The sequence below is a fragment of the Penicillium verhagenii genome (assembly GCF_028828195.1).
Source record: "Penicillium verhagenii strain IBT 33310 chromosome Unknown utg000004l_segment0_segment0, whole genome shotgun sequence".
Taxonomy (NCBI): Eukaryota; Fungi; Ascomycota; class Eurotiomycetes; order Eurotiales; family Aspergillaceae; genus Penicillium; species Penicillium verhagenii.
Genome location: NW_026643168.1, coordinates 449,028 through 471,146, shown reverse-complemented (window position 1 = coordinate 471,146; position 22,119 = coordinate 449,028). Strand labels below are relative to the sequence as shown.

Below are 22,119 nucleotides of genomic sequence, written 5' to 3'. Positions count from 1 at the left end.
AGCAACCTGAAGCCGTGATGAGCAAAGACTGTCTCAAAGGTAAAAATATGGCCGGCCTACGGATGCGCCTCATAACATTGTCGTCCCTGCTCTCTTCCATTGTCCGATCACGTTGTTTTCAACCACCTCCCCTCGTCCATCGACTGACTCACACGATGGCAGCACACAGTCAAGCAATCGAAGAGCAGACCCTCCCATTCTATCATGGAAAATATTAATACCCTGTCGAAATTGGCCAGGTTTTTAATGATCGATATCGGATAATTGCGAAGCTTGGCTATGGTGCCTACTCGACTGTTTGGCTTGCGTGGGATGAAAGGTCTTATCCCACTAGAATTGTTTTGATAACAGCGCCTGTTACTAACTTGAAATATAGGGCGAATGAATATGCTTCGCTGAAAATTTCTGTGCGGATTGACAACAATAATACCGAGCCTTCTCCCGTTCTCAACGAAATCAACATGCTCCAGCGTTTGAAACAGTTCGCTGATAAGGATCATCCTGGGCTTGACTTTACCAGGCTTGCGCGTGATATATTTGAAACAGAAAGTCTCGCTGGTCGTCATCACTGCATTGCATATAAGCCTCAAGGCAACAGTGTCCGTACATTACAGGAGGCATTTCCTAATGCCATGATCCCTAAGGCTTTAGTGAAATCCTTGATACACCGCCTATTCATCTCTGTGAACCGGCTACATGCAACATGTGGTGTTGCCCATACTGGTAAGTCTACTTATATACATCTTAAGTATCTACTTACGGAGAAATAGATATTTCACCCCAGAATGTCTTAATGGAGATTGATGACGACACTAGCCTGCAAGATATTGAGGACCAGGAATCCCAGGATCCAAGTTTGCCGATAACCTCCGCCATTGGGGCTATGCCGATAGTTGTCTACAAATCTATACCTGCCATGTTAGCACTCTCCAGCCACCCTATTCTTACAGACTATGGTCAAATGCGACTGGTCGAAGGATGCTTGAATCAAGACTGGTGGATGTCTGATCTCTACCGCGCTCCCGAAGTGCTCTTGCATCTACCATGGGGATTTCCAGCTGATATATGGTCAATTGGCGTTATGGTGAGTTGAGTTGAGCACACAATCGTCGGCTATAAGTAAGCAAACTATTAACTAGATGATACAGACCCTCGAACTTTTGGAGGGAAAAAACCTCTTCGACCCGATTGACCATGTTCATGGCCAGTATGTAATTCCATTGGCTTTAGCACAATATATCGGATATCTTGGCCCCCCTCCTCTGATTTATATTCAGAACAGCCCGCTTTTTACAACCTACTTTGATGCACAGGGTAAGGCTCACCCAACCCACCACCTCCTCATTCAACGCCTATTCTTACTCAAAGCTATTACAGGGAGTTGGGTCTCCGAAGTACCAGTACCAAAAACCTCACTCGAGGACTTTGTCACAACAATCCCACCGGGAGAGGAGAAAGACCAGTTTTTGTGTTTTATACGGAAAGTCTTGACCTGGGATCCGGAAGTGAAAGCCACGTCAAACGAGATTATACCAGATGAATGGCTTATGAGGCCGTTTTGAGTAGATGCTATAGGGACCTCGGGTGTATACGGTAGGAATAATATCCCTAGGAGTTAATTAGATCCAGTAATCCACAGGTCCGCCGTTTACAAAACCTATATGTTTTGAGAGGGCGGTTGTTAGGCGGTGATAGAAAAAGCTCTATTTTCCTACTGGCCCCTGAAATCGCCAGTCAGGGTGTTCAACTGCCCGAAGGCATGAAGAGGTAGCCAATCAAGCCAAAAGGAGGACTGACAATTTTGAATCAAAAAATTCCAAACCTCACCCAAAGGCAAATAAGAGTTTGCGGGCAAATGGGAGTTTTTGCATTGACGCTCTCAAGAAAACCAAGAAAAACAACAGAGCACTGTCAATTTCGCGAACCGAAGAGAGCCAGCCAACACGAAGGAGGACTGACAAACTTGAATCAAAAAAGTACTGTACTCGCCCGAGGGCAAACAGGATGGTGCGCGGACAGCCATTAAGGAAAATCAAATAGAAAATACTCGATGTTAATGCTGTCACACGACTTCGTTGAGAGAAACTAGCCAGCCGACACGAGGGAGGGCTGACAAGCTTGGTTTCCAAAGAAAATCCCCAGATGCCCGGGAACACAGCCTGCGAAGACCGTGAGAGGATAAAAAAATTGGCTCGCCGGGCAGACGTAGCACTGATGAGGAAAAGGAAGAAGAAGAGAAGAAGGAGAAAGAGAAGGAGGGTCGTTTTTATTAAACGCGAGAAACTGACTTTTCCCAAATAGGAAACCCGTTCACGCGTCTTCCTTCCCTCTAGTCAGTAATCATATCAAGTTAATTTGAGTCACTTTGATTTAATTTTCTCTATCATCACTCTTCTACATTTTACACTGTTGACTCTCTGTGCAAGGAACCTTTCCATGCACTTATTACCAGAAGTTCCTAATGCCTGATTGCATTATAGGGTAAGTGTGAAAAGCCAATCGGCGATGTAATAGGCTGAAGGAGAGTGAGAATATATGGTTGAAAGTTGGAGCACATGAGCCTGATCTTGTCAGGAATTGACTGGATTTAGAAGCTCTTAGGCTCAGTTTACAACACCCAAGAACCATCCTCCAGCTTGCCACCTCCCTCCCTGTGAGCCATGAATCTTCAGTGAGACTATCGAGAGTACCTTGTTGTGGGCTCAGCACCTGTTAGTTGGGCGATTTTTTTAGTCAAAATCTATGCTAACGGATCTTCTTTATCAACAGACACAGGCCTTCGTATCCATTCTTCGACAGATCAGCACTATCTTGTGACTCACTTCATGGGCTTTGGGCTACCAGATATGCCATTTGATGCTCTATACAATCATGTCTATGTCTTGCAACGGGGTAAATATCATCAAGTGTACCCACAAGAGAAAATCTTCCCCGACTGAAGAGACAAAACTGAAAGGGCCGCAGCATTCACCAAGAATGCCAGAGGGCTTTTGCCAACGAGCTTTTATTTGATGTCCATCTGTGCCTGTGGCAAATATAGCTGACTGAGTCTCGAACTGCCTACGGCGGTCAAAGTGGTTGACTATCTGTTATACCCTCCACCTGCCTCTGATATATATCTGCATCTGCACTCCATATGGACAGACTGGAAGATGACTGCGAAAAGGACTTCCTCGTCCAGAATGCCATGACGTGAGGATATCAAGATGATTCCTTGCCTCAGCATCTGACTACTTATTGTTACACATTTCAAGTTCATATTAGGCGCAAACCCGTATCCAGCACTTGAAATATGAGGTTTGCTGGAGATATGGGAAGCGATTATGGGGTCTCGCAATTTTCAACCATATTCAAAACACCTGACGGGAAAACGATGCTTGGCGAAGAAGAAGAAGAGAGTGAGAGTGTTCATCAATCAATATTGAATTATCATATTCAATATTCTCGGCTCACAAGCCACTAGATGAACATTTTCACTGATATTGAATATGTTCAAGTTGTTGACAGTACCAGCCCTCATATTCTTCGATTATAAATACTTCTCTTTTCACTTCTATTTCTTTTCTCCTTTCACTTTCTTCTCAATCAACCTTGCAACTTTCAAGTTATCTCACCTTCACTCCCTCACACACCCTGGCCGGTAAGCAAAGTCCTATAAAAACAAGTGCCACATTGAATTTTGGAGACTAACAAATATAGGTTTGCCGACTTCCCCTCTATGAACTGCCGGGGGAGGTTTGTGAGGCCATCGCTCAAGTCACGAGCTACATTATAAGAGCCCCGAGTCTAATCCGGTTGGAAAAATGTGAGCGTCACCTCTGTACCCCCGCTGCCCAGCCATTCCAAATGCTGACAACTAAAGACTTGGGGCAGGTGGACTGTCATAGCTTAGTTGCTCTGGCTATTTCGGCTGAGTGAAGTCTACGTTTCTTGAAGACGAGAGCACTGCTTTATCACGCTGTGGGCCGATTTTGAAAAGCCACAGATGCTTAGGGCGGCTGGGCCTCACTATATGGCGTATGCAGACCGCCATGGGGATTTGACAGGTGGGTGATATATTACATGACAACTACTTCAATGATTGTCGTGATTGATTCCCTTCTTTTAGATGACCTCAGCTCCGGGATAACTATGGCTTCCGTCGTTTTCTTGGCCTTGTCAGAGCAATGCCGTCTCTGCCTCCCCAACTCCCCGACCAACAACGACTGATGTCAAAAGGAACTACTCGGGGGATGAGGCCTACCATCCGTGGTCGAAGCTTAGCATTGACTCAACTCCGGTGTTAAACCTGGTTGCTCTAAATCCCAACATGGCTGAACCTCGGTCTGCACTACTTGCCCCCCATCTGGTGCCTTCCACGCAGAAGGGCGAGTTCCGCTGTCTCCGGCGCCTATAGTTCTCTGGAAAGGTCACCACTGGTTCCCCGTACTGAAGGGGGTTTACGTGCTCTGTGGGAAATGGGTTGAATCGGCCGGATACCTTGTCGGCGTCGACGTTCGATCCGCCCGGCATCAAGTTAACATCGGACTGATGCACGCGCCGGCTTCCGCTGTGGCTGAGGCGTGCGGACACATTCTTGCCTTCGGAGAAACGTCAATTCCCTCTCCCAGTCTGTTCGACGTCGGAAACCTCGAAGTAGTCAAGGCCGCTATTGATGATGTGGCCTTTGACGTGCGTGATAATGGCAAGCTTGCGCAAGGCAAGGTGTTTGACATGATCGTCGACTCGGTTAGAAATGGTTTGACGGATATTATGTGGCTGACTGTCTCGAAGAAGCGGAAGGCGTCTTCCGGTCTATCAATCATACAGTCGGACGATACGAGCACCAGCGGGCAAGCGCAGGGCCGCGATACTTCGGTTCCGTCTTCCGGTCGATCATTTCTGCAGTCGGACGAGGCGAGCGCCAGCGGGCAGCCACAGGGCCGCGGTAATTCGGTTCCGTCAACCATCGCCGACGGCACCATCGCGGATTACACCAAAGACCTCGTGGAAGCTAGAGACGGTCTTCGTGTGGTTATCACGTCATTACCAGCGGGCGCAGCCGGAAAGTCAGCCTTGGTCGGCGTCGCTGCGACCTTGGATGAGGCTATTAGGAAGCTGAGCGGTTAGGATGTTGCTGTGTGTGGCTGATGTCGGACCTCATTATCCAAATTGCTCTGTCCGTCCGACTTTGTTTCTCTTCTCCGTCTTCTTGTGGTTAATCTTCGCCACGCAAATTGTTAGCCGCAGACAGGAAGCATCCCGGCCTGCGTCAATTATGGACCATTTTGGAGATACAAGTGAAAACGGACGACCATAAGTTTATCAGAAGATGAAAGCCTTTCTTTCTTTCCTTCATCACCCGATTGAAGAAAGAGCGTATCCGATTTCAAGAAAATCATTACACACAGTTTACTCGTTTTGTGAACGAGGTGCGGAACGCGAAGGACCACCATCTGAGAGCAGGCAGCCCTGCTCCGGAACTATCTCCGATGGTGCAAAGGGCTCTATTGAGTTTCGGGTAAAATGTATGTTACTTGAGCTCTGTGTTGCGGGGTGATCAGGAGCTGATCGATTAATTGTCATGAAGCTCATCCGGATTACTTGGAGGGTTTATTGAACTGAAAACTCCGATCGAAGGTCAATGGATCGCGGCCGCAATTACCTGCTTCCACCTCATTGAGCCTTGAGACGCCGAGTAGGGCACAAATAATTGAGAAGGTAAGCGAAGTAGTCTATCTTTCTTACGATTGAAACTTGTTAACCCAGCTTTACAGTTCTTCAGGAGTGGGGGCGCGTTGGGATGCGAATACACCCACAAGCCAAGCGTCCCATTGCCGTAAGCCACCGAAGCATACGAGCTAGGACCAAGGAGAGTGAACGTATCCATTGATGGCATAATGCCGCTTAGCTCCTATAAACGCGGTGCTCGGATGTTCGAAAATCGCTGTTTCGATTCTCGAACGGTCAGTTCAAGTGATGGGGCAGAACAGTGACAATATTAATTTAATGTTATCTCGATAGCATTACAATCTTCCACAATGGAAAGTATGCTACATCAAATCCATCGGTTCTTATTGTTGTTTTCCAAAGCCTCCAGAGGTTGTGTACCGTCAAATTTCTGTATATCCGTTTCTGTTATGTCAATGTATAGTAGAGACCTAATCAATGGAAGTTATGAGAACTTTGGACCACCCCCTCATTATATGGCCACGGTTCATGTTTGTCAAGATGTTGGATTGACATGAATAGGCACATCTTTGGAATGGATAATCTTATCGTAATTCTTGTTCGCTAATTTATTTTTGTATTTCGCTACCAGGGCATACCGCATATAGAATTTGACGAATGGAGTCTGCTATGTGGATAAATCATCTGACGGCTTGGCATTGCCGAGTGGGACTGACGGACTATACAAGCATGGATGGACCATGGCAGACCGATAGAATCTTTGGTCTAAGAATCGCAAAGATGTTTCCATTGACACAAAATTGGAGCTCAATGGCGTTAAAGGGGGAAAAAGAAGTGGTTGGGCATATTTTCCTCACATGCCCATGCCACTTTAGCGACCATCACCATAGAGAGAATGTGGCAGTACGACGAAGCGCAAATCGACATTCCCACAATAAGGTTTTAAAATTTCTGCAGGGATTTACGAGCTAGTAATTTGTAAGCGGCGCCAGAACCAAGCTAGTCGCCACGTGGAAAAACTCAAGCATTTCGAATTCCGATCCTCTACACAAAAATGCACAAAATAGCAGGGGAAAAAACAACCTTGGGCTGCGCCTGCATTGGCCACGCCGATGCCGGCGCAGATTCTTTCTTTTTCTGCTTAAATGGATCTGTAAGGCTTGGAAAAACTGGGGAAACCAAACTTTTTTCTATGGTTTTCATTACGTCTCGGCGCCGCGATTCGTTGAAACGGCCCGAGATCAAAACCCACTCCGGCAAGCCGCTCCGGTTCTGGAATCCCGAGACTTTATCCAGAACTTTTGACTCAAGGATCTTTTTTTTCTTTCTTACCTTTTCTACATATCATCTTTGCTTTGGAAGCTGTTGCGCTTGCTTGGATCCTTTTCGTTGACCTTGCATAGCTTCGCAGTTTCGTTTATTTACCGTTTCGGTGTTTGATTGCGTCGCGACACGTCTTATAGCTTGCTATCAAGCTTTTGGTTGATACTTATACCTCGCACAAAACATTCAAAATGGGTGCTTCGGATATCCCACAGAAGGAGCTGGACTTTGATCAGGTTGGCTTGGAGGCGGATGAGAAGCAGGATATCACGCCGCCATACGAACAGGATGCTTTTGGAAATGAGGATTCGGCCGAGGTCAAATACAAGGTCTTGAGGTGGTGGCAGTGTGGTCTGCTCATGGTTGCCGAGACAGTGTCGCTGGGTGTTCTTTCTCTCCCTGCTGCTGTTGCGACCATGGGTCTTGTGCCCTCTATCATCGTGCTGCTCGGCTTGGGTGTTATCACAACCTACACTGGATACATCATGGGTCAGATGAAGTTGCGGTTTCCGTCGATCACCACCATGGCCGACGCCGGCGAGGTCATTGGAGGCAAGTTCGGCCGCGAATTCGTCGGTGCTTGCTGGATCATCTTCTTCATTTTCATCATGGCCAGTCACTTGTTGACCTTCACCGTTGCCATGAACACAATCACCAACCACGGCACATGCACCATCGTCTTCGGAGTCGTGGGCATGATCATCTCCTTCGTCTGCTCTCTCCCCCGCACCCTCGAGAAGATGTCATGGCTATCCCTCGTCTCCTTCGCCAGTATCCTAACAGCCGTGCTCATCACCATGATCGCCCTGGGAATCGAGAAGCCCGACGCCACCGTCGTCGCCATCGCAAACACAAACCTCTACCACGGCTTCACAGCAGTGACCAACATCGTCTTCGCATTCTGCAGTCACGGTGCCTTCTTCGGTCTCATGGCCGAGCTGCGCAACCCACGCGACTTCACCAAGTCCCTCTGCCTGCTCCAGGGCATTGATGTGTCCCTGTACCTCATCGCCGCCGTCGTCATCTACCGCTACGCCGGAGATGGAGTCACCTCACCAGCCCTGGGCTCTGCCTCGCCCCTCATCTCCAAGATCGCCTACGGTATCGCCTTGCCGACCATTGTCATCGCAGGTGTCATCAATGGCCACGTCGCATTCAAGTACGTGTACGTGCGCATCTTCCGCGGCACCGACCGCATGCACAAGCGTGATACGCTCGCCATCAGCTCCTGGATCGGTATTGCCCTGGGCATGTGGGTTCTGGCCTGGATCATCGCATCCGCGATCCCTGTTTTCAGTGACTTACTGAGCTTGATTGTAAGTTTTTTTTTTTTTTCCGAAGACACGTCCATGTATGATCTGAATTCACCGCTAACCCTTAACTTAGACTGCTCTCTTTGCTAGCTGGTTCTCTTTCGGTTTCCCGTCTATCATGTGGCTCTTCATGAACAAGGGCGTGTACTTCTCGTCTCCCAAGAAGATCGCCCTGACCATGATCAACCTGGCCATCATCGCTATTGCCTTTGCACTATGCGGTATGGGTCTCTGGGTCTCTGGCAAGGCTATCCATGACAACCAGAGCACTGCCAGCTTCTCCTGTGCGAATAACGCCTGAGAAATGTGATTTGGATATATAATATTGGAAAAACGGCGTTTTTGGTTATGAAATATTTGCATGGCATTTGCATGAGCACATTGAGCTCCTGATTTATTGAGTTGGAATTTGGATTTCCAGCAGCGCTGTTGAACAACTTCATCTTGCGCTCGAAAGTTGCATTACTGTACACTATATTTGTATAATATTGATACGATACATAGAAAGCATTGCATTCCCCGAGGTCATCACTGCTATCACTGCTATCACTCTACTCCCGTTTGAACCGATAAAGAAAGACTGATTACCACTAGTAGGTACGCAACGAACGTGACGCGCCGCGGTTCATAATCCAGGGGAAAAACCAGCGACAAAGCAACCGTCGCAGATTCCCAGATTCTCGTTCCTGGTGCCTGTTCAGTACCAAGATTCCCCAAAGGCTAAAGCTTACGCGGCCACGCATCCAGCAGCGACAAATTTAAACACGGGAAAACGGCAATCAAAGCAAAGCGAGAGAACGCGTAAACTCAAGCGAAAATAGTCTACAGCCTGTATAAGCGGTGAGGTCGGAATCTTCTCTCTCCATCGTGTTGACAAGGCGACAACGTTTTTCCTTCCCGCAGATCGCCACAGCCCCGCACGCATCACATCTTCTTCCTTGCGTTGCGCTCAATTGAATCCAATGTGGTTTAGTATGTTGTACACGAGGCCACGAGGAATGTCTTGCTTTCCACGTCAGCATGATTATCAATAGAATCGCGTGCATGGGGAGTATCAGATGTAGAGTCGATCCGAGGTGCGTGGTTATGTGCGACGCACGGGGATCGCGCATAGGACGCATTGGCTGGGCTCCTTGCTTATTTTGAGTAGGCTCACATTTACATCAATCTATTATTGATCCAGTGTTGGCAGGACTTTCTGGAAGTCCGGGTATTAGTAGAGAGTTTTGCTTGAGACATTTCCATTTAGGTAGCGAAGCAGGAGACTAGTAGCCCCTACAGCTGGAATAAAGGTGGAAGACCGATACAAAACTTTCCCGGGAGCCTGGATTAGCCATTTTGTTGGTTAGTGAGTATCATTCTGGTAGCTTGTGTCGTTTTTTCTATAGTGAAGAATATCCATGGATCGCATATTTGAACTAGTGAAATGATTGGAGACGGTGCTTTGGGCCTTGCAGGTTGATGAGTCATTGGAGCAGTGACCGGGTTGAGATGCCTACGTCAGGTAGTATAGAAGTTTCTTCCACTGTTGATTACAAGAAAACTATGACAAGAATAGCCATTTGATCATTCGTTTTTTCGCACTGATCTTTTTGATTGCAGGACCGTGCATATTGCTGTACATGCAGTCGCTTTCAAGACATCATTGCACATGGAGATCTTCATAATCCTGGATGCCCCAGCCGTTGCCTGTGTGAAACCCTGGAAGTATTTTACTTAGAATAGAGCAGAGAGAGGTGCCAAGTAACTCGGAATAATCAACAGACTACATCCTTGTGATCTACAAGAGATTTTCGTCAATTTCATCATCTTCATCAATGGAAATTTCCCATCTACTGCCGTCATAAACCCGGCAATTCCGTCATGAACTCCACTTTGCATCTCCACCACGGATATCGCGGAGAAGGAGAGTACCGCGTAGTCAGGTACTGAGTTCAAATCAAACTGTAGTCAACACCTCTCATAGACTTAGACTCTAGTATTCAGGGACATGCAATCCAATGTGACTTGAACCTGAAAACCCCAAGTGAAAAAGTCAAAAAAGTTGCCCATGCTGAGTCAGAATCAGGAAATGGCTCTGATTGGGTGAAAGGGACTGGAACATCCCTTGGGCACCGACCGGCCTCGACCCAGTGAAGAGTGTAGTAGAGTGTAGTACTGATTCCTGAAGTCCCACGAATCTCGCATCTCAAGGGCGGAACTCAATCTAAGCCCCCTTCCAAACTTCTACTGTTAACCATGGACGAAGACATGCAAGGGCTGTATTTCGGTCTTGGATCTGGTCCGAGTGATTCCCAGCCTCAACTGTGAATGTTTGTACGTGGGTTTGGAGGATTTTGGGTTCTTTTTTGTAAATGATAAATGGTAATTGGTAATTGGAGTATTGTATTGGGCATTCGGCATTGGGCATTGAGGACAAGATCGACACGCACATACCAGTCTTGTAGATTTCGGCACCGTTTCGCTAGTGGTTATGCTTAATCGATAGTGCCCAGGTGCACGGGTCATCACCTCCTTTGGAACGAGGAGTCTTTACAGGAATGAAGAAGTTCTGCGGGATTATTGAGGAACCTGCGTCATCTGATGGAAGACTCGGAAGTCGTAGGTTGGTTCGATGCAACTGTGAGTCAAGGCCCAAAGGGTGACTAAGCACATTGTGCAAGGGTCTCGCGACAGATCCCTCAGGCAGAAATCGAGTCTTTTTTTTTATTTTTATCTCTTGAATCAGTCAAGATATGACATGAGTTACGTGGGTTTTTAGATTAACTACATGTGCAAGTGATTTCCTGGTTCGAACTCTGCCCTGATACTATGATATAATATTACAAAAGATCAATTTGCCTCCGAATGATATCATGGGATTCAAGTGTTCTGGGGAAAATCCAATAGAAAATGGTCTGTGGAAACTGGTACTAAACCTATTCGAGTACTATCTTAGTGGGGCAATAACTGTCTCTGCCGATTCACGTTTAGTTCTGTTAATTTCGATTTTGGGAAATATTTCATTAATTCAGTTTAGTTCACTTTTTCGCATCCATAGATTTTCTAGCGCCGAATCTTATAATCGGCTTCCGCGGCGATCCTGGGCCCTGACATACGCAAGTCGTCACGTCAGAGTCGAGGTTTCCGCGGTCCGACGCTTTCCTCGTGAACTATTAAACCTTTTTACATCTGTACCTGGGCCTACTTGATCCCGTTTAAATCCGCGGCGACCTCCCACTCTCCCTCTTAAATACTTCACACCCCCGCTTTCTATCGATCTACTGTGCATACTCTAGCCCCACCCGCATCAAAAGGTCATCCGTATACATCAACCGCGTGACCCTCTCGAGTCATCCGATATATCTGCTCCCACTACAAAACCCCATCAGTACCTAGTAGGTACCCAACAAACAAATACACTTACCCTGCATCGTAAAGATCGCATGCACAAAATGGCCGCAGTCGACTGCCTCCCAATGGCCTCCCTCCACCACCCACATCACCCATACAACCAACCCACGCCTGCCCTCTCCCGCTCCTCAAGCAGAGCAAGCAGCGTCAGCAACGCCAGCAATACAACCTCCAACAACCCATACGCCAGATACATGTCCCCGGCACCCACATACTCACAGCCTCGCTCAACGACTTCAAGCTCGCCGGCTCGTTCCGTCCCCTCCGTCTGGTGGACTGGTCCAGAGCACCACCCGGTCGAGCAGCCAAAGCGCCACCAACGCTCAACCTCGCTCAACATCAATACCAACACAACTATCCCGCGCCGCAGCCGCTCGGGCCGCTACTCACGGAACTCCATGTTTGTGAACCCCGACATCATTGACGAATTGGACGATATCACAATCTACTCTTACCACCACGAAGGTCCATATGACGCTGTCCGTCCCGAGCGCAATCGCGGCCAACATAGCCCGCTTGACGCTGTGCGCGAGTCGAACGAGGAGGCTCTCCGGGCTACGCCAAAAGATAAGATTATGGATTCGCTGCGCGGACACCGGCCGTTGGATGGGACGGCGTTCTTCCCGCCTGGAACGACGGATCCGAATGGTCAGTCTTATATGTATGAGGAGGGCTCGAACATGATGAATGAGTATGGGAATTTCATGCGACTTCCTGGGAAGGTGAGTTTGGCTTTTTTTCTTTTCCCCTTTTGTCTTCGGCTGTGGTTTGCGGCGACTAACTTGGGCAGAAATTCACGGACGAGGACTTCAAGGATGACCCGTTTTATAATCGGCCTCTCACCAATCCGTTTATGCAGTTGAAGAAGAAGCTCAGTTTGCGACGGAAGAAGAATCGGAAGCACTCGGTTTGATGGGGTTGTGTTTTTTTTCTTTCTATGAATTATGATATACCCTGTTTCCTGTTTATATGATTTGGGGTGTCGGCTGCTCTTGTGTTTTTTCTCTTTATATTCCTTCATGTCAGTGGATACTTGGCTTGTTTATTTTTTTTTGTATGGATTGGAGTCTTTTGTCAGAATGTGGACTTGCAAAATTTGTCTCTTGGTTGGGTTTGGCTGGTTTGGTTTTATCTGGTGTTGTGGTGTTTGGGATGGCAATTTTGTATTATGTCCCTTTTGTATTATGACCCTATATACGGGACACAGGCACATTCAATGGGATTTTGTTCTCAAAATTGAGCTTTCACGTAACTTGATCTTGGTAACTATTAAAAGAAATAGTGGTGGGGTTGATGCTCTCGCACATCTAGTAGACACCGTAGATGTCCATTATAGCCTTGCAATAAATAATATCTCTCGGTCGCAGCTCCTGGCAACACATCAAAATTGAAATAACTTTCTCCGGCATCACAATCAAATCGAAACGCTGGTACACCCACAGATTCATCATCAAGCCAAGGAGAGTATCACATGTGTTCTGTAGAATGAAACTCCAAATGCTGGTGGTGCTTCGCCGTTTTTGATCTCGTCGGTCAGAGATCTGGAAACTCATAAGGGCTAAGCATAATTAAGAAGGCGCAGTTATGCGTATAATTGACTATTTTGAATTAATAACCACACAACCACAAGCCACTGAAATTAGCCAGAACTTTGTGGAGGGCCAGATATGGCTATGAAAAGCTCAAATCAATTATTTTAGAGTAAATGGGACGTGTGATGGTGTGAAAAGTGATGGTGGGAGACATCAGTAGTTACTAAGATCTTGATACTTCGGAATCAGGATTATGGTGGGCACTAGTAAATTACTAGGTGCACGCAAATTTCGTTAGGGAGAGGGGCAATTGGCCAATCGTGAGCGGTCTTGGCGTTCGGGAGCGCGCGCTGCCTCTTTAATCATGTAAAAAGGCGGTGTCATTACCGGCAAATTGCGTGGCAAAGAGCGAGGTTAAACTTTGGATTAATGAAAGCGTGAAAAGCATTAAAGCATTAAAGCATTAAAGCATTAAAGCATTAAAGCATTAAAGCATTAAAGCATTAAAGCATTAAAGCATTAAAGCATTAAAGCATTAAAGCATTAAAGCACTAAAGCATGAGAAGTATGAAAAGCAGTGTCGGCCATTCAAACTATCTGAGCCTACTAATAGACTCTAGAGAATGTATTAGTTACATATACCACTCTGCAATTGAAGCTGCATGTGTGGTATACGTAGCGTATTGATTGATGGATCAGATTCCTATTTATGCAGAATATTTCTACTCATTGATATTTTGCCAACATTCTGAACATTTGAATATTAATATCCGGTTGCACAATTCGAAGTCATCATCCAACTACTTGTTTATTTTGGCACTGGAATTTCATCTTCAGCCCTATACAATATTTACCATTCCACGAGTCCTCGCCCACCGGAGAAAGAAGATTTCAGATGTTAACGCGGGGGAATGTGGGGTACGGCTGAACCTCGGCGACGTGATACACTAATCTACAACGGGACTTTCTTCAACTCGGGTAAACTTCCCCAGTGCCAGAATGCGGGGTTCTTATAGGTGCCTTTTGCATCTAGTTTCGCCAGATGTCGATCAGGGCTGGACCCGGGTGTGAGTTTCGGCATATACAAGTCGACATCTGGAGGATAAATAGGTCAGCTTTGTGGTGCAGGTATTGGAATATCAAGTGCTTCCAATTCGCATCTACAGTTCAAATCAACATCAAATCAACCAAGAATCCATTATAACTACTAGTATCCTTAAGCCTCAGAATAACTCACCATGCATTTCACCAAACCCCTCAAAACCCTCCTAGCCATCCTCCCCTTCACCAGCACCGTCCTCGCAAAAGAATCATCGCCTTCGCTCCCCTCAACTCCAGAACTCTCTTTTCTCTATACAGCCTACGTCATTTGCGCCCCTTCAGTCTATGAATTCCAAACTCCCGCCGGAATCCAAGCTGCAATCCCTATCATTGGCGGCAACTTCACCGGACCCCGCTTGAAAGGAAAGATCCTCGATCTCGGCGCGGACTGGGGAACCGCCGATCCGCAGACGGGCATTTTCTCCGCGAACACCAGATATAATCTGCAGACCCATGATGGGGCTTATCTATACCTGCAAACCTCGGGAGCTGAGCAGCCCGATGGCAATCTGCATTTGAGGATCAATATTGCGACAGGGAGTAAGGAGTACTATTGGTTGAATAATGTTGTTGGTATGTTTTTTTTTGGGATTTGGGTGTCTATAATCTGTGATCTGACACGGTGACTCTTATAGCTTTTGGAATTTTGCAAAATGTCGGCGACACTGCGGAGGGCGTTTCGACTTTGCGTATCGATGCTTGGCATGTAAGTGGATTGGATGTGTTCTTCGTTGAAGGTCTGATTGCTGATGGGAATGTTAGATGGCGAATGAGTGGAACTCCACCACGTTTGTTAATGGGACTACATATCCGTGATCGATGTGGGAATAATGGCAAGAGCGCACATAGTTCTGGTATACCCAAAGATGATCAAATATAACCCGCTTCATCGGTGCCATGCGAAGGTTACCGAAGCCATGGGTTTGCCTCTGTCGTCAAGTTGATCTCATCCTGAGATATAGCCCTTCTATCATCAATTTACATACAGACCAAGCTACTACTACCCTTAAGCATTTCAATTAAAACAAATCATTGTTGCCAATCAAAATATCATACAATCTACATTTAATCTATATCCAAAATGTCCCAACAACATCCCCCTCACACCCTCTCAAACATCGGACCCATGCACGCCCCCCAAATCGACCCCTCAACGCCAAAGCTCTGCATAGCCAACAAAGTAAACATCAAAGTCTGCGACCCACAAGACTCCTTCGCCCCGTCAATCATCCACGAGCCCCCAATCATCTACGAAGTTCAAAGCTACAACAAATCCGACAAACGGACCAGCGCCGTCGTCCTCGTCTCCGGCGCCGGCGGAGGTGTCTCCGGACCAGCAGGTAACATACACCAACCCTCCAACCCTACCCTACCCCCAACCTCCTTCGAAACCAACCTACACAGACCCACTAACAGCCAACCGCACGCAGGAATCTACCCCTCCCTCGCCGACAAGATCGCCCTCCTCCTCTCAATCCCCTGCATCCGCCTGGACTACCGCACGCCCTCCGAAACAACCACCTGCACCGCCGACATCCGCGCAGCCCTCGACCACCTGCACGCGCAGTACGGCGCCCAAAAGTTCCTGGTAGTCGGCTGGTCCTTCGGCGGGAGCCCGTGCTTCAGCGTCGCGGCGCAAGAGCCCGAGCGCGTGCTCGGCGTCGTTGCCATCGCGTCCCAGATCGCCGGGACGGAGGCCGTCAGGGCGCTGAGTCCGCGGCCGCTCCTGCTGCTGCATGGGGAGGCAGATAGTGTGCTTTCGCCGTCGTGCTCGGAGACGCTGTTTCATCAGTATGGGGAGAAGGGCGATAGGCGTATTAGGCTGTTTCCTGGGGACGATCATGGGCTTACGGGGAATGCGGCGTTGGTTGAGCGGAAGATTTTTACTTTTGCGGCGAGGTGTCTTGGGTTAGAGGATATTGTGGATGCGGATGTGTTGGAGCAGGCGGGGACTGATTTGGTGCATGGGAAGGAGGAGAGGCTTAAGGAGATGGTTCGGGGGAGGGATTTGGTGAATGGGGAGAGGTTGTTTTAGAAGGTTTGGGGGTATGGTTTATAGTAGTAGTTCTACTTGTTTAGGAAGGGGCTTTGAATGTTTAGGATTAGAGGAGTTTAGATTTAAAATGTATGTATTTGGGAGAAAACATTGAATGTTGGTCATGAATTGCTCCACGGATAGTCGGCCATGGTGTTGCACGGGTTGAACTTGTAGTACCCCATCGACACCAGTTCATTTTCGTCGTCACTATCATGGCGCTCCGAATTTCATATGGGAGTTCAAGACTCGTCACACCAGTCTAGCATTTTAAACGGACAAAAGCTCATGCTTCGGTTTGATGATCCCCCCTTAAATTGCTTTCCCCTTCGGTGTCGTATTCTAAGAGGAATAGCGGGACGGCTTTTTCAGTAGAAGTTGATCGAGAAATGCATCAATAGCATCCCAACCCAAAGCATGCATGCGGACCTCGATGCTTAACCCCAAGCATTCGCCCACGGGTGCCCAGACTCGATGTCAAGCGTAGCGGGTATCGTAAAGCTTGACTAAGGTGGATTTCAAGCAGCAGAGACTCTCTGAGCTCTTCCACCACCCGTCAGTAACCAAGGCTTAGAATTGCGAACCTTGCAAGACTCTTGCCCGCTGAGTGGAAGAGCACCGCAATCTCTTGCAGCATTGACTCTCGAACGGCGTAGAGTCTCATACCGTATCACTTCTCAACCACCAACAGAGGCGTATAGTCTCATACCATATCGCTGCACCACCACCAGCGGAGGCTTAGATTCTCGTCACATAGCACTCCCCCAGCAGCAACGGAGGCTTAGAATTGTATACCCCATCTCTTGCCCTCCGAGTGGAAGAGCACCTGACTTTGGATGCTCTTCCACCGCAGCAGCAACAGAGGCTTAGATTTTCATCACATTGCGACCCCCCCGCCCCCCTCCCAGCATCACAGAGGATCTGCTGCACGGTTCGTATGCACAGAAGCTCCTCAACAGCTAAATGCGGAGTTTCTCGCTTTTCACGTTTTTCACGTTTTTCACGTTTTTCACGTTTTTCACGTTTTTCTCGTTTTTCTCGTTTTTCACGTTTTTCACGTTTTTCTCGTTTTTCTCGTTTTTCTCATTGTTCTCGTTTTCTCTCGTTTTTCCTCATTTTTTTTGATTTTTCTTTCAATTTTTGTTTTCCATTTTTTTGGCCATCTTTTTAGGATGTATTACCCGCTGGTATATGTTGAGCGCAGGTGTGCCTTTTACCCATTTTTGGCTCTTTTTTTAGTGCCAGAGCTCACAAATTATGAGTAGACTGTTTCGGGTGAAAGCGGCGACCCATGTCTTGTCGCATTGTGTATTTGATCGAGTTGAGGAAATTTTGTCAGAGGAGGGACAAACTTTTGAATTCAGGATTTGCTTTCGGAAAAGTCCCATCTCATCCGGGGAGGCGATGTGAGATGAAAATCGAAGCAAGGCGGAGTCGTCAAAATGGGATTTTATGCTCGAACTCGAAGAATTTCCTGCAGAAGATTTCTTCAATCTCACGCATGCAGAAGAGGGGAGATGAAGAAGGAAGAAAGTTAAAGGCGACAAATCGGAATTCATGGTCAAGGATTTGCCCGCGGAGCGTTCCAGTAGCATCAACTGTCGTACAGAGGGGTGATGAAGAAGGAAGAAAGTTGAAGGCGACAAAATCGGATTTATAGCCGACAATTTGCTCGCGGAACCTTCCAGTAAAATCACCTATTGTGCAGAGGGGTGATGAGAAAGGAAGATCATTGAAGACGACAAATCGGATTTGAAGTCAAGAATTTGCCTGCGGAACGTTCCAGTAATATCAATTGTCGTGCAGAGGGGTGATGAAGAAGGAAGAAAGTTTGAGGCGACAAAATCGGATTTATAGCCGACGATTTGCTCGCGGAACGTTCCAGTAATATCAACTGTCGTGCAGAGGGGTGATGAGAAAGGAAGATCGTTGAAGACGACAAATCGTATTTAAAGCCAAGAATTTGCCTGCGGAACGTTCCAGTAATATCACCTATCGTGCAGAGGCGATGAGGAAGGAAGAATGTGGAAGACGAAAAATCGGAATTTTAGTCGAAGATTTACCCGCAGAATGTCCTAGTGATTTTGGCCAGTGTGTAGAGGAGTGATGAGGAAGGAAGATCGCTAAAGACGACAAACCGGATTTTATACCTCTCAATGATCCGCTCGCGGAAAGTTCGAGCAAGAAAAATTCAATCTTACCGAAACATAAAAGGGTAGATGAAGGAGGAAGAAAGTTGAACAGGACGAAATTGGGTTTTATAGTCGAAGTTCTGCTCACAGAATGTTCCAGTGATCTCGCGTAACGAGAGAGTGTGATGAAGAAAATCGAGCGATGTGAAATAGGCTTTCATAGTCGAGGTCAAGAGTTTCTCTGCGGGGGGTTCCTTCAGTCTGACTCAAGGGGTTATAGGGACCTGGATCGGGTTTATGGACCGGGGGGAAGATGAAGAAAGGAAGAAGTCCAGGGAGGCAAAATGGGCTTTTATAGTCAAAGATTCGCCCATAGGAGGTTCCAGCCACGAGCATTGAATTGTATCCAGAGAGGGAAGGGTAGATGAAGACGGAAGAAAGATGGAGGGAGTAAAAAGTGCTTTTATGGTCGAGGATTTGCTTGCAGAAGGTTCCAGCAACAAATAATTCAATGTCGCCCAAGGTGGGGATTGAAGGTGACGAAGAAGAAAAACGCTAGAAGAAGCTTGTTTCAGTCGAAAATTCACCTGAGGAAGGTTCCATTGTCGATGTATTCAATCTCACACAATGATGGTGTCGTCCGGGGAAGAGAGATATGGACGGAAGAAAGGTGTTAATAGTTGAACAATCGATGGTGGTAGGCCCCAGAAATGAACAATTCGATGCTGGCTGGAGAAGGGAGATGAAGAAGGAAGAAATGTGGAAGAGGCAAGAAATTCTTTTATAGTCCAGAAATCACTCGTGGAAGGTTCTGGTGATAATGCATTCAATCTCGGGCAGCGAGGAGAGATATGGACGGAAGACAAGCAGCGGACGCTATAAAGATGTTGCTAGTCGAAAACTCCGTGGTAGCAGGCTCCAGTAATAACATCCCACGGGAGAATGGCAAAGAGAGGGTATACGAATTCATTCACGGAACATTGAAATTCACCTCACGTTGGGAGAGGAAGGAGTGAGGATCCATGTAGGATCAACGAAAGGATATGGAAGTCGAGTTCAAGTCTTGATGGAATCAACAGTTGAATCACGCTTGCCAAAGTGCCTAGCTAAAGCGATGAAGCAGGATAAAATATGGCGGGGGGAGAACAGATGTTGATAGTTGAGAATTCCAAATACTCGCAGAATGGTATTCCCACTGGCAAGTGTCCAGCCGGGAAGATGAACGTCCCGAAACTGGTGCAACCGCCTACACTCTTTAAGTGATTATTTAGCCCCACTACTAATGCACACTAGACTATATTAGGAAGAGTCCCGGAATATCAATATTCCTGTACCAGTCTCGATACCGTGATTTATTTTCATTAAAATACGGTGCCTCGTCTCGTAACTGTATCTTGGGAGTTCCCTCTAGAATCTGGCGATCTGTCACTTACCTGCTCCTATTTCCAAGTCGGTCTGGTGGGCTTACTCGGCACCCGACCTGCAAGTAATGGCTCCTAACTTATCCCCATCGAAGCGGTTTTTGATTTGTGATATGGTCGAGAGCAATCTAAAAACCACTAATATCGCTAATACATCTTCCGTAATCTACGACCTGAAAAGTCTCCAACAGCGCATACGAATGTCGTAGTCGTAGTACATACTCGATGTTCCTAGCCGCTTACGCTCATTTAAATGGAATATGGTTTCACGGCTGCCTCGTTGACACCGCTGAATTGCTAGTATTCGAGTACAGTAATGTATCACCGAAACAAATAAATGAATCCGGCAATTTGTTCGGCTTTTGGTAAGGGGAAGCCTAGCACGATCCCCAGTCGTGAGAAGACGGACAGTCGTAATTATAAGTGTTAAAGAGGTCCTAGAACTAGATTAGTTCTATTTTAGTTGTCACTCTAGAATTATCTCAAGATTGTTGTTCTCTGTCCAGGTTCTTCGGCTCCTCCCTATGTACTGAGTGCCACGAACATCCCCCTCGTCGGTCTCATCAACCTCAAATTCTGCAGGCATACTGAGAACCTCCGTGCACCCAGCCTGCTCCACAGCAAACATCACTAAACCCCTATAGTGTTTTTCATATTCCTCTTTTATAGACTGTAGACCCATATCATACCCAGACCAGGAAGCCCAAACTTCCTCCAGCGTCTTGGGACCACGTCGCAAGTTCAATAAACCGAGGACAATTTCAAGATCTTGTGGATGCAAGTGCTCCAGATAGACAATGGTCTTCATATGTGTGCTGCTTCCGGGCACCTGCACGAGAAGATCAACAAGGCCTTGAAGATCAGTGTGTCGTTTTCCTTGAAAAGGCGCAATAGCGGAAACCCGTGCAGCGAGTTGAGCGATACCGGCCATTGGGATAGCAATACATAACATTGACAGCAGACCCCAAAGTACACTTCTATCGTACCCAAATATTGTGTTCAAGGCTGAGCCTACTTTATGTGATAGCGTCTGGCTATACACAGGCTGTGGATCAACGATCAAGGTAATATTGCGTGCCAGTTCCAGTAGCATTGAATACTCGCGGAGAGTACGATAGGTCTTGGATATGTCGCTTGGGATCGTGCTGAATGGTCCGTATCTGGGGATGTGGACATGAATACAGACAGTCGCATTCCGAAAGATGATCCTGAGCGCCTCTTGTCGAAGTTGTTTATTCACAAGAGCAATATTGAAGGATGTTATCGAATGGCATTTGAGACCGGTAGAACTGATAGTGAAGTCCTCCGGCTTGACCTCCCAACCTGTGCGATAACCAGTGTATTGAAGCTTTTGCCATGCCTCGAGCTCGTGAGTAGAGTACGTAGAGCCGATGATGTATTTGATTATCTTGTTTCGAAGCTCATATGGTAAGGCAAGAAAACCGGAATGGGTGTCTCTCGGCTTTGAATCTTCTAGAGCTTGTCAGCTGTTGTCTCTAGCACGAATCTGCAAATGATCAACCTAAAAGAGAGGCCCTAGAATTGTGCCTTGAGGCCGCGAGATATTCCAAGTCATAATCTGTATCCATCTTTGGTTGGACCGCTTGTGATCAATTGTCAAGTGTGCCTTGGGAGGAAAGCCGATTGAGACGAGGGGCATCGAGGTGTCACATGTATTGAGTTTACAAGCTAATACCTGCTTGAAACTACCATGTAACTCATGTACGCAGAAATACCCATGGAATTTTCGGGAAAACTCCAAATATAGACTAGTGTCTCTTGGCAGTGGGGCTAAATAATCACTTAAATAGTGTAGGCAGTTGCACCATTTACAAATTACGGGACGTACTGTATCATCTGGAGAGATTGGGAAGGAAGAAATATGCTTGGTCGAGCGACGGTTCTCCCAAGTGGAGGGTTTTTTGTCGCATTCTCGATTGATGCAGAATTAAGTATAACGGATGAGTGCGGTTGCTTCCAGTATGAATAGTAATGAAGAGTCAAGACTGGAGATGATCAACACGTCTTACTAGCTGGTGATTAACCCTTCAAATGCGACTTACAAGCTGATCACCACAGGGGCTTGGGGATGCTCATTTACTAGCTAGTTATTGAAGCTGATCTCATAGATAATCGATCAATTGATGGTATTGAATATACTAATAAAGGTTAGAAGGACGTTGAACAGGTGACTTTCAA

General features: G+C 47.0%; 7 protein-coding genes across 7 annotated transcripts; 6 read left to right on the top strand and 1 right to left on the bottom strand.

The window, feature by feature from the left end:
- Positions 1–47: 47 nt before the first annotated feature.
- On the top strand, positions 48–1,562 carry N7466_003110 (protein kinase; the record flags this gene model as incomplete). Its single annotated transcript, XM_057162507.1, has 4 exons — positions 48–134; positions 240–650; positions 785–1,084; positions 1,149–1,562. The coding sequence occupies 4 exons, from the start codon at positions 48–50 to the stop codon at positions 1,560–1,562; spliced, it is 1,212 nt and encodes a 403-aa protein (XP_057023622.1).
- Positions 1,563–4,530: 2,968 nt separating this feature from the next.
- On the top strand, positions 4,531–5,109 carry N7466_003109 (uncharacterized protein; the record flags this gene model as incomplete). The annotated part of the gene is made up of 1 exon (XM_057162506.1): positions 4,531–5,109. The coding sequence occupies one exon, from the start codon at positions 4,531–4,533 to the stop codon at positions 5,107–5,109; it is 579 nt and encodes a 192-aa protein (XP_057023621.1).
- A 2,075-nt stretch (positions 5,110–7,184) lies between these two features.
- On the top strand, positions 7,185–8,607 carry N7466_003108 (neutral amino acid permease; the record flags this gene model as incomplete). The annotated part of the gene is made up of 2 exons (XM_057162505.1): positions 7,185–8,309; positions 8,380–8,607. 2 exons carry the CDS (start codon positions 7,185–7,187, stop codon positions 8,605–8,607), a joined length of 1,353 nt encoding a protein of 450 aa, XP_057023620.1.
- Positions 8,608–11,740: 3,133 nt separating this feature from the next.
- Positions 11,741–12,606, top strand: N7466_003107 (uncharacterized protein; the record flags this gene model as incomplete). Its single annotated transcript, XM_057162504.1, has 2 exons — positions 11,741–12,421; positions 12,490–12,606. Coding segments are annotated over 2 exons (798 nt in total), but the record flags the coding sequence as incomplete, so codon positions are not given.
- A 1,863-nt stretch (positions 12,607–14,469) lies between these two features.
- On the top strand, positions 14,470–15,148 carry N7466_003106 (DUF3237 domain-containing protein; the record flags this gene model as incomplete). Its single annotated transcript, XM_057162503.1, has 3 exons — positions 14,470–14,905; positions 14,968–15,038; positions 15,095–15,148. The coding sequence occupies 3 exons, from the start codon at positions 14,470–14,472 to the stop codon at positions 15,146–15,148; spliced, it is 561 nt and encodes a 186-aa protein (XP_057023618.1).
- Positions 15,149–15,413: 265 nt separating this feature from the next.
- N7466_003105 (uncharacterized protein) lies at positions 15,414–16,367 on the top strand (the record flags this gene model as incomplete). Its single annotated transcript, XM_057162502.1, has 1 exon — positions 15,414–16,367. One exon carries the CDS (start codon positions 15,414–15,416, stop codon positions 16,365–16,367), a length of 954 nt encoding a protein of 317 aa, XP_057023617.1.
- Positions 16,368–20,386: 4,019 nt separating this feature from the next.
- Positions 20,387–21,509, bottom strand: N7466_003104 (uncharacterized protein; the record flags this gene model as incomplete). The annotated part of the gene is made up of 2 exons (XM_057162501.1): positions 20,387–21,393; positions 21,443–21,509. 2 exons carry the CDS (start codon positions 21,507–21,509, stop codon positions 20,387–20,389), a joined length of 1,074 nt encoding a protein of 357 aa, XP_057023616.1.
- Positions 21,510–22,119: the final 610 nt, after the last annotated feature.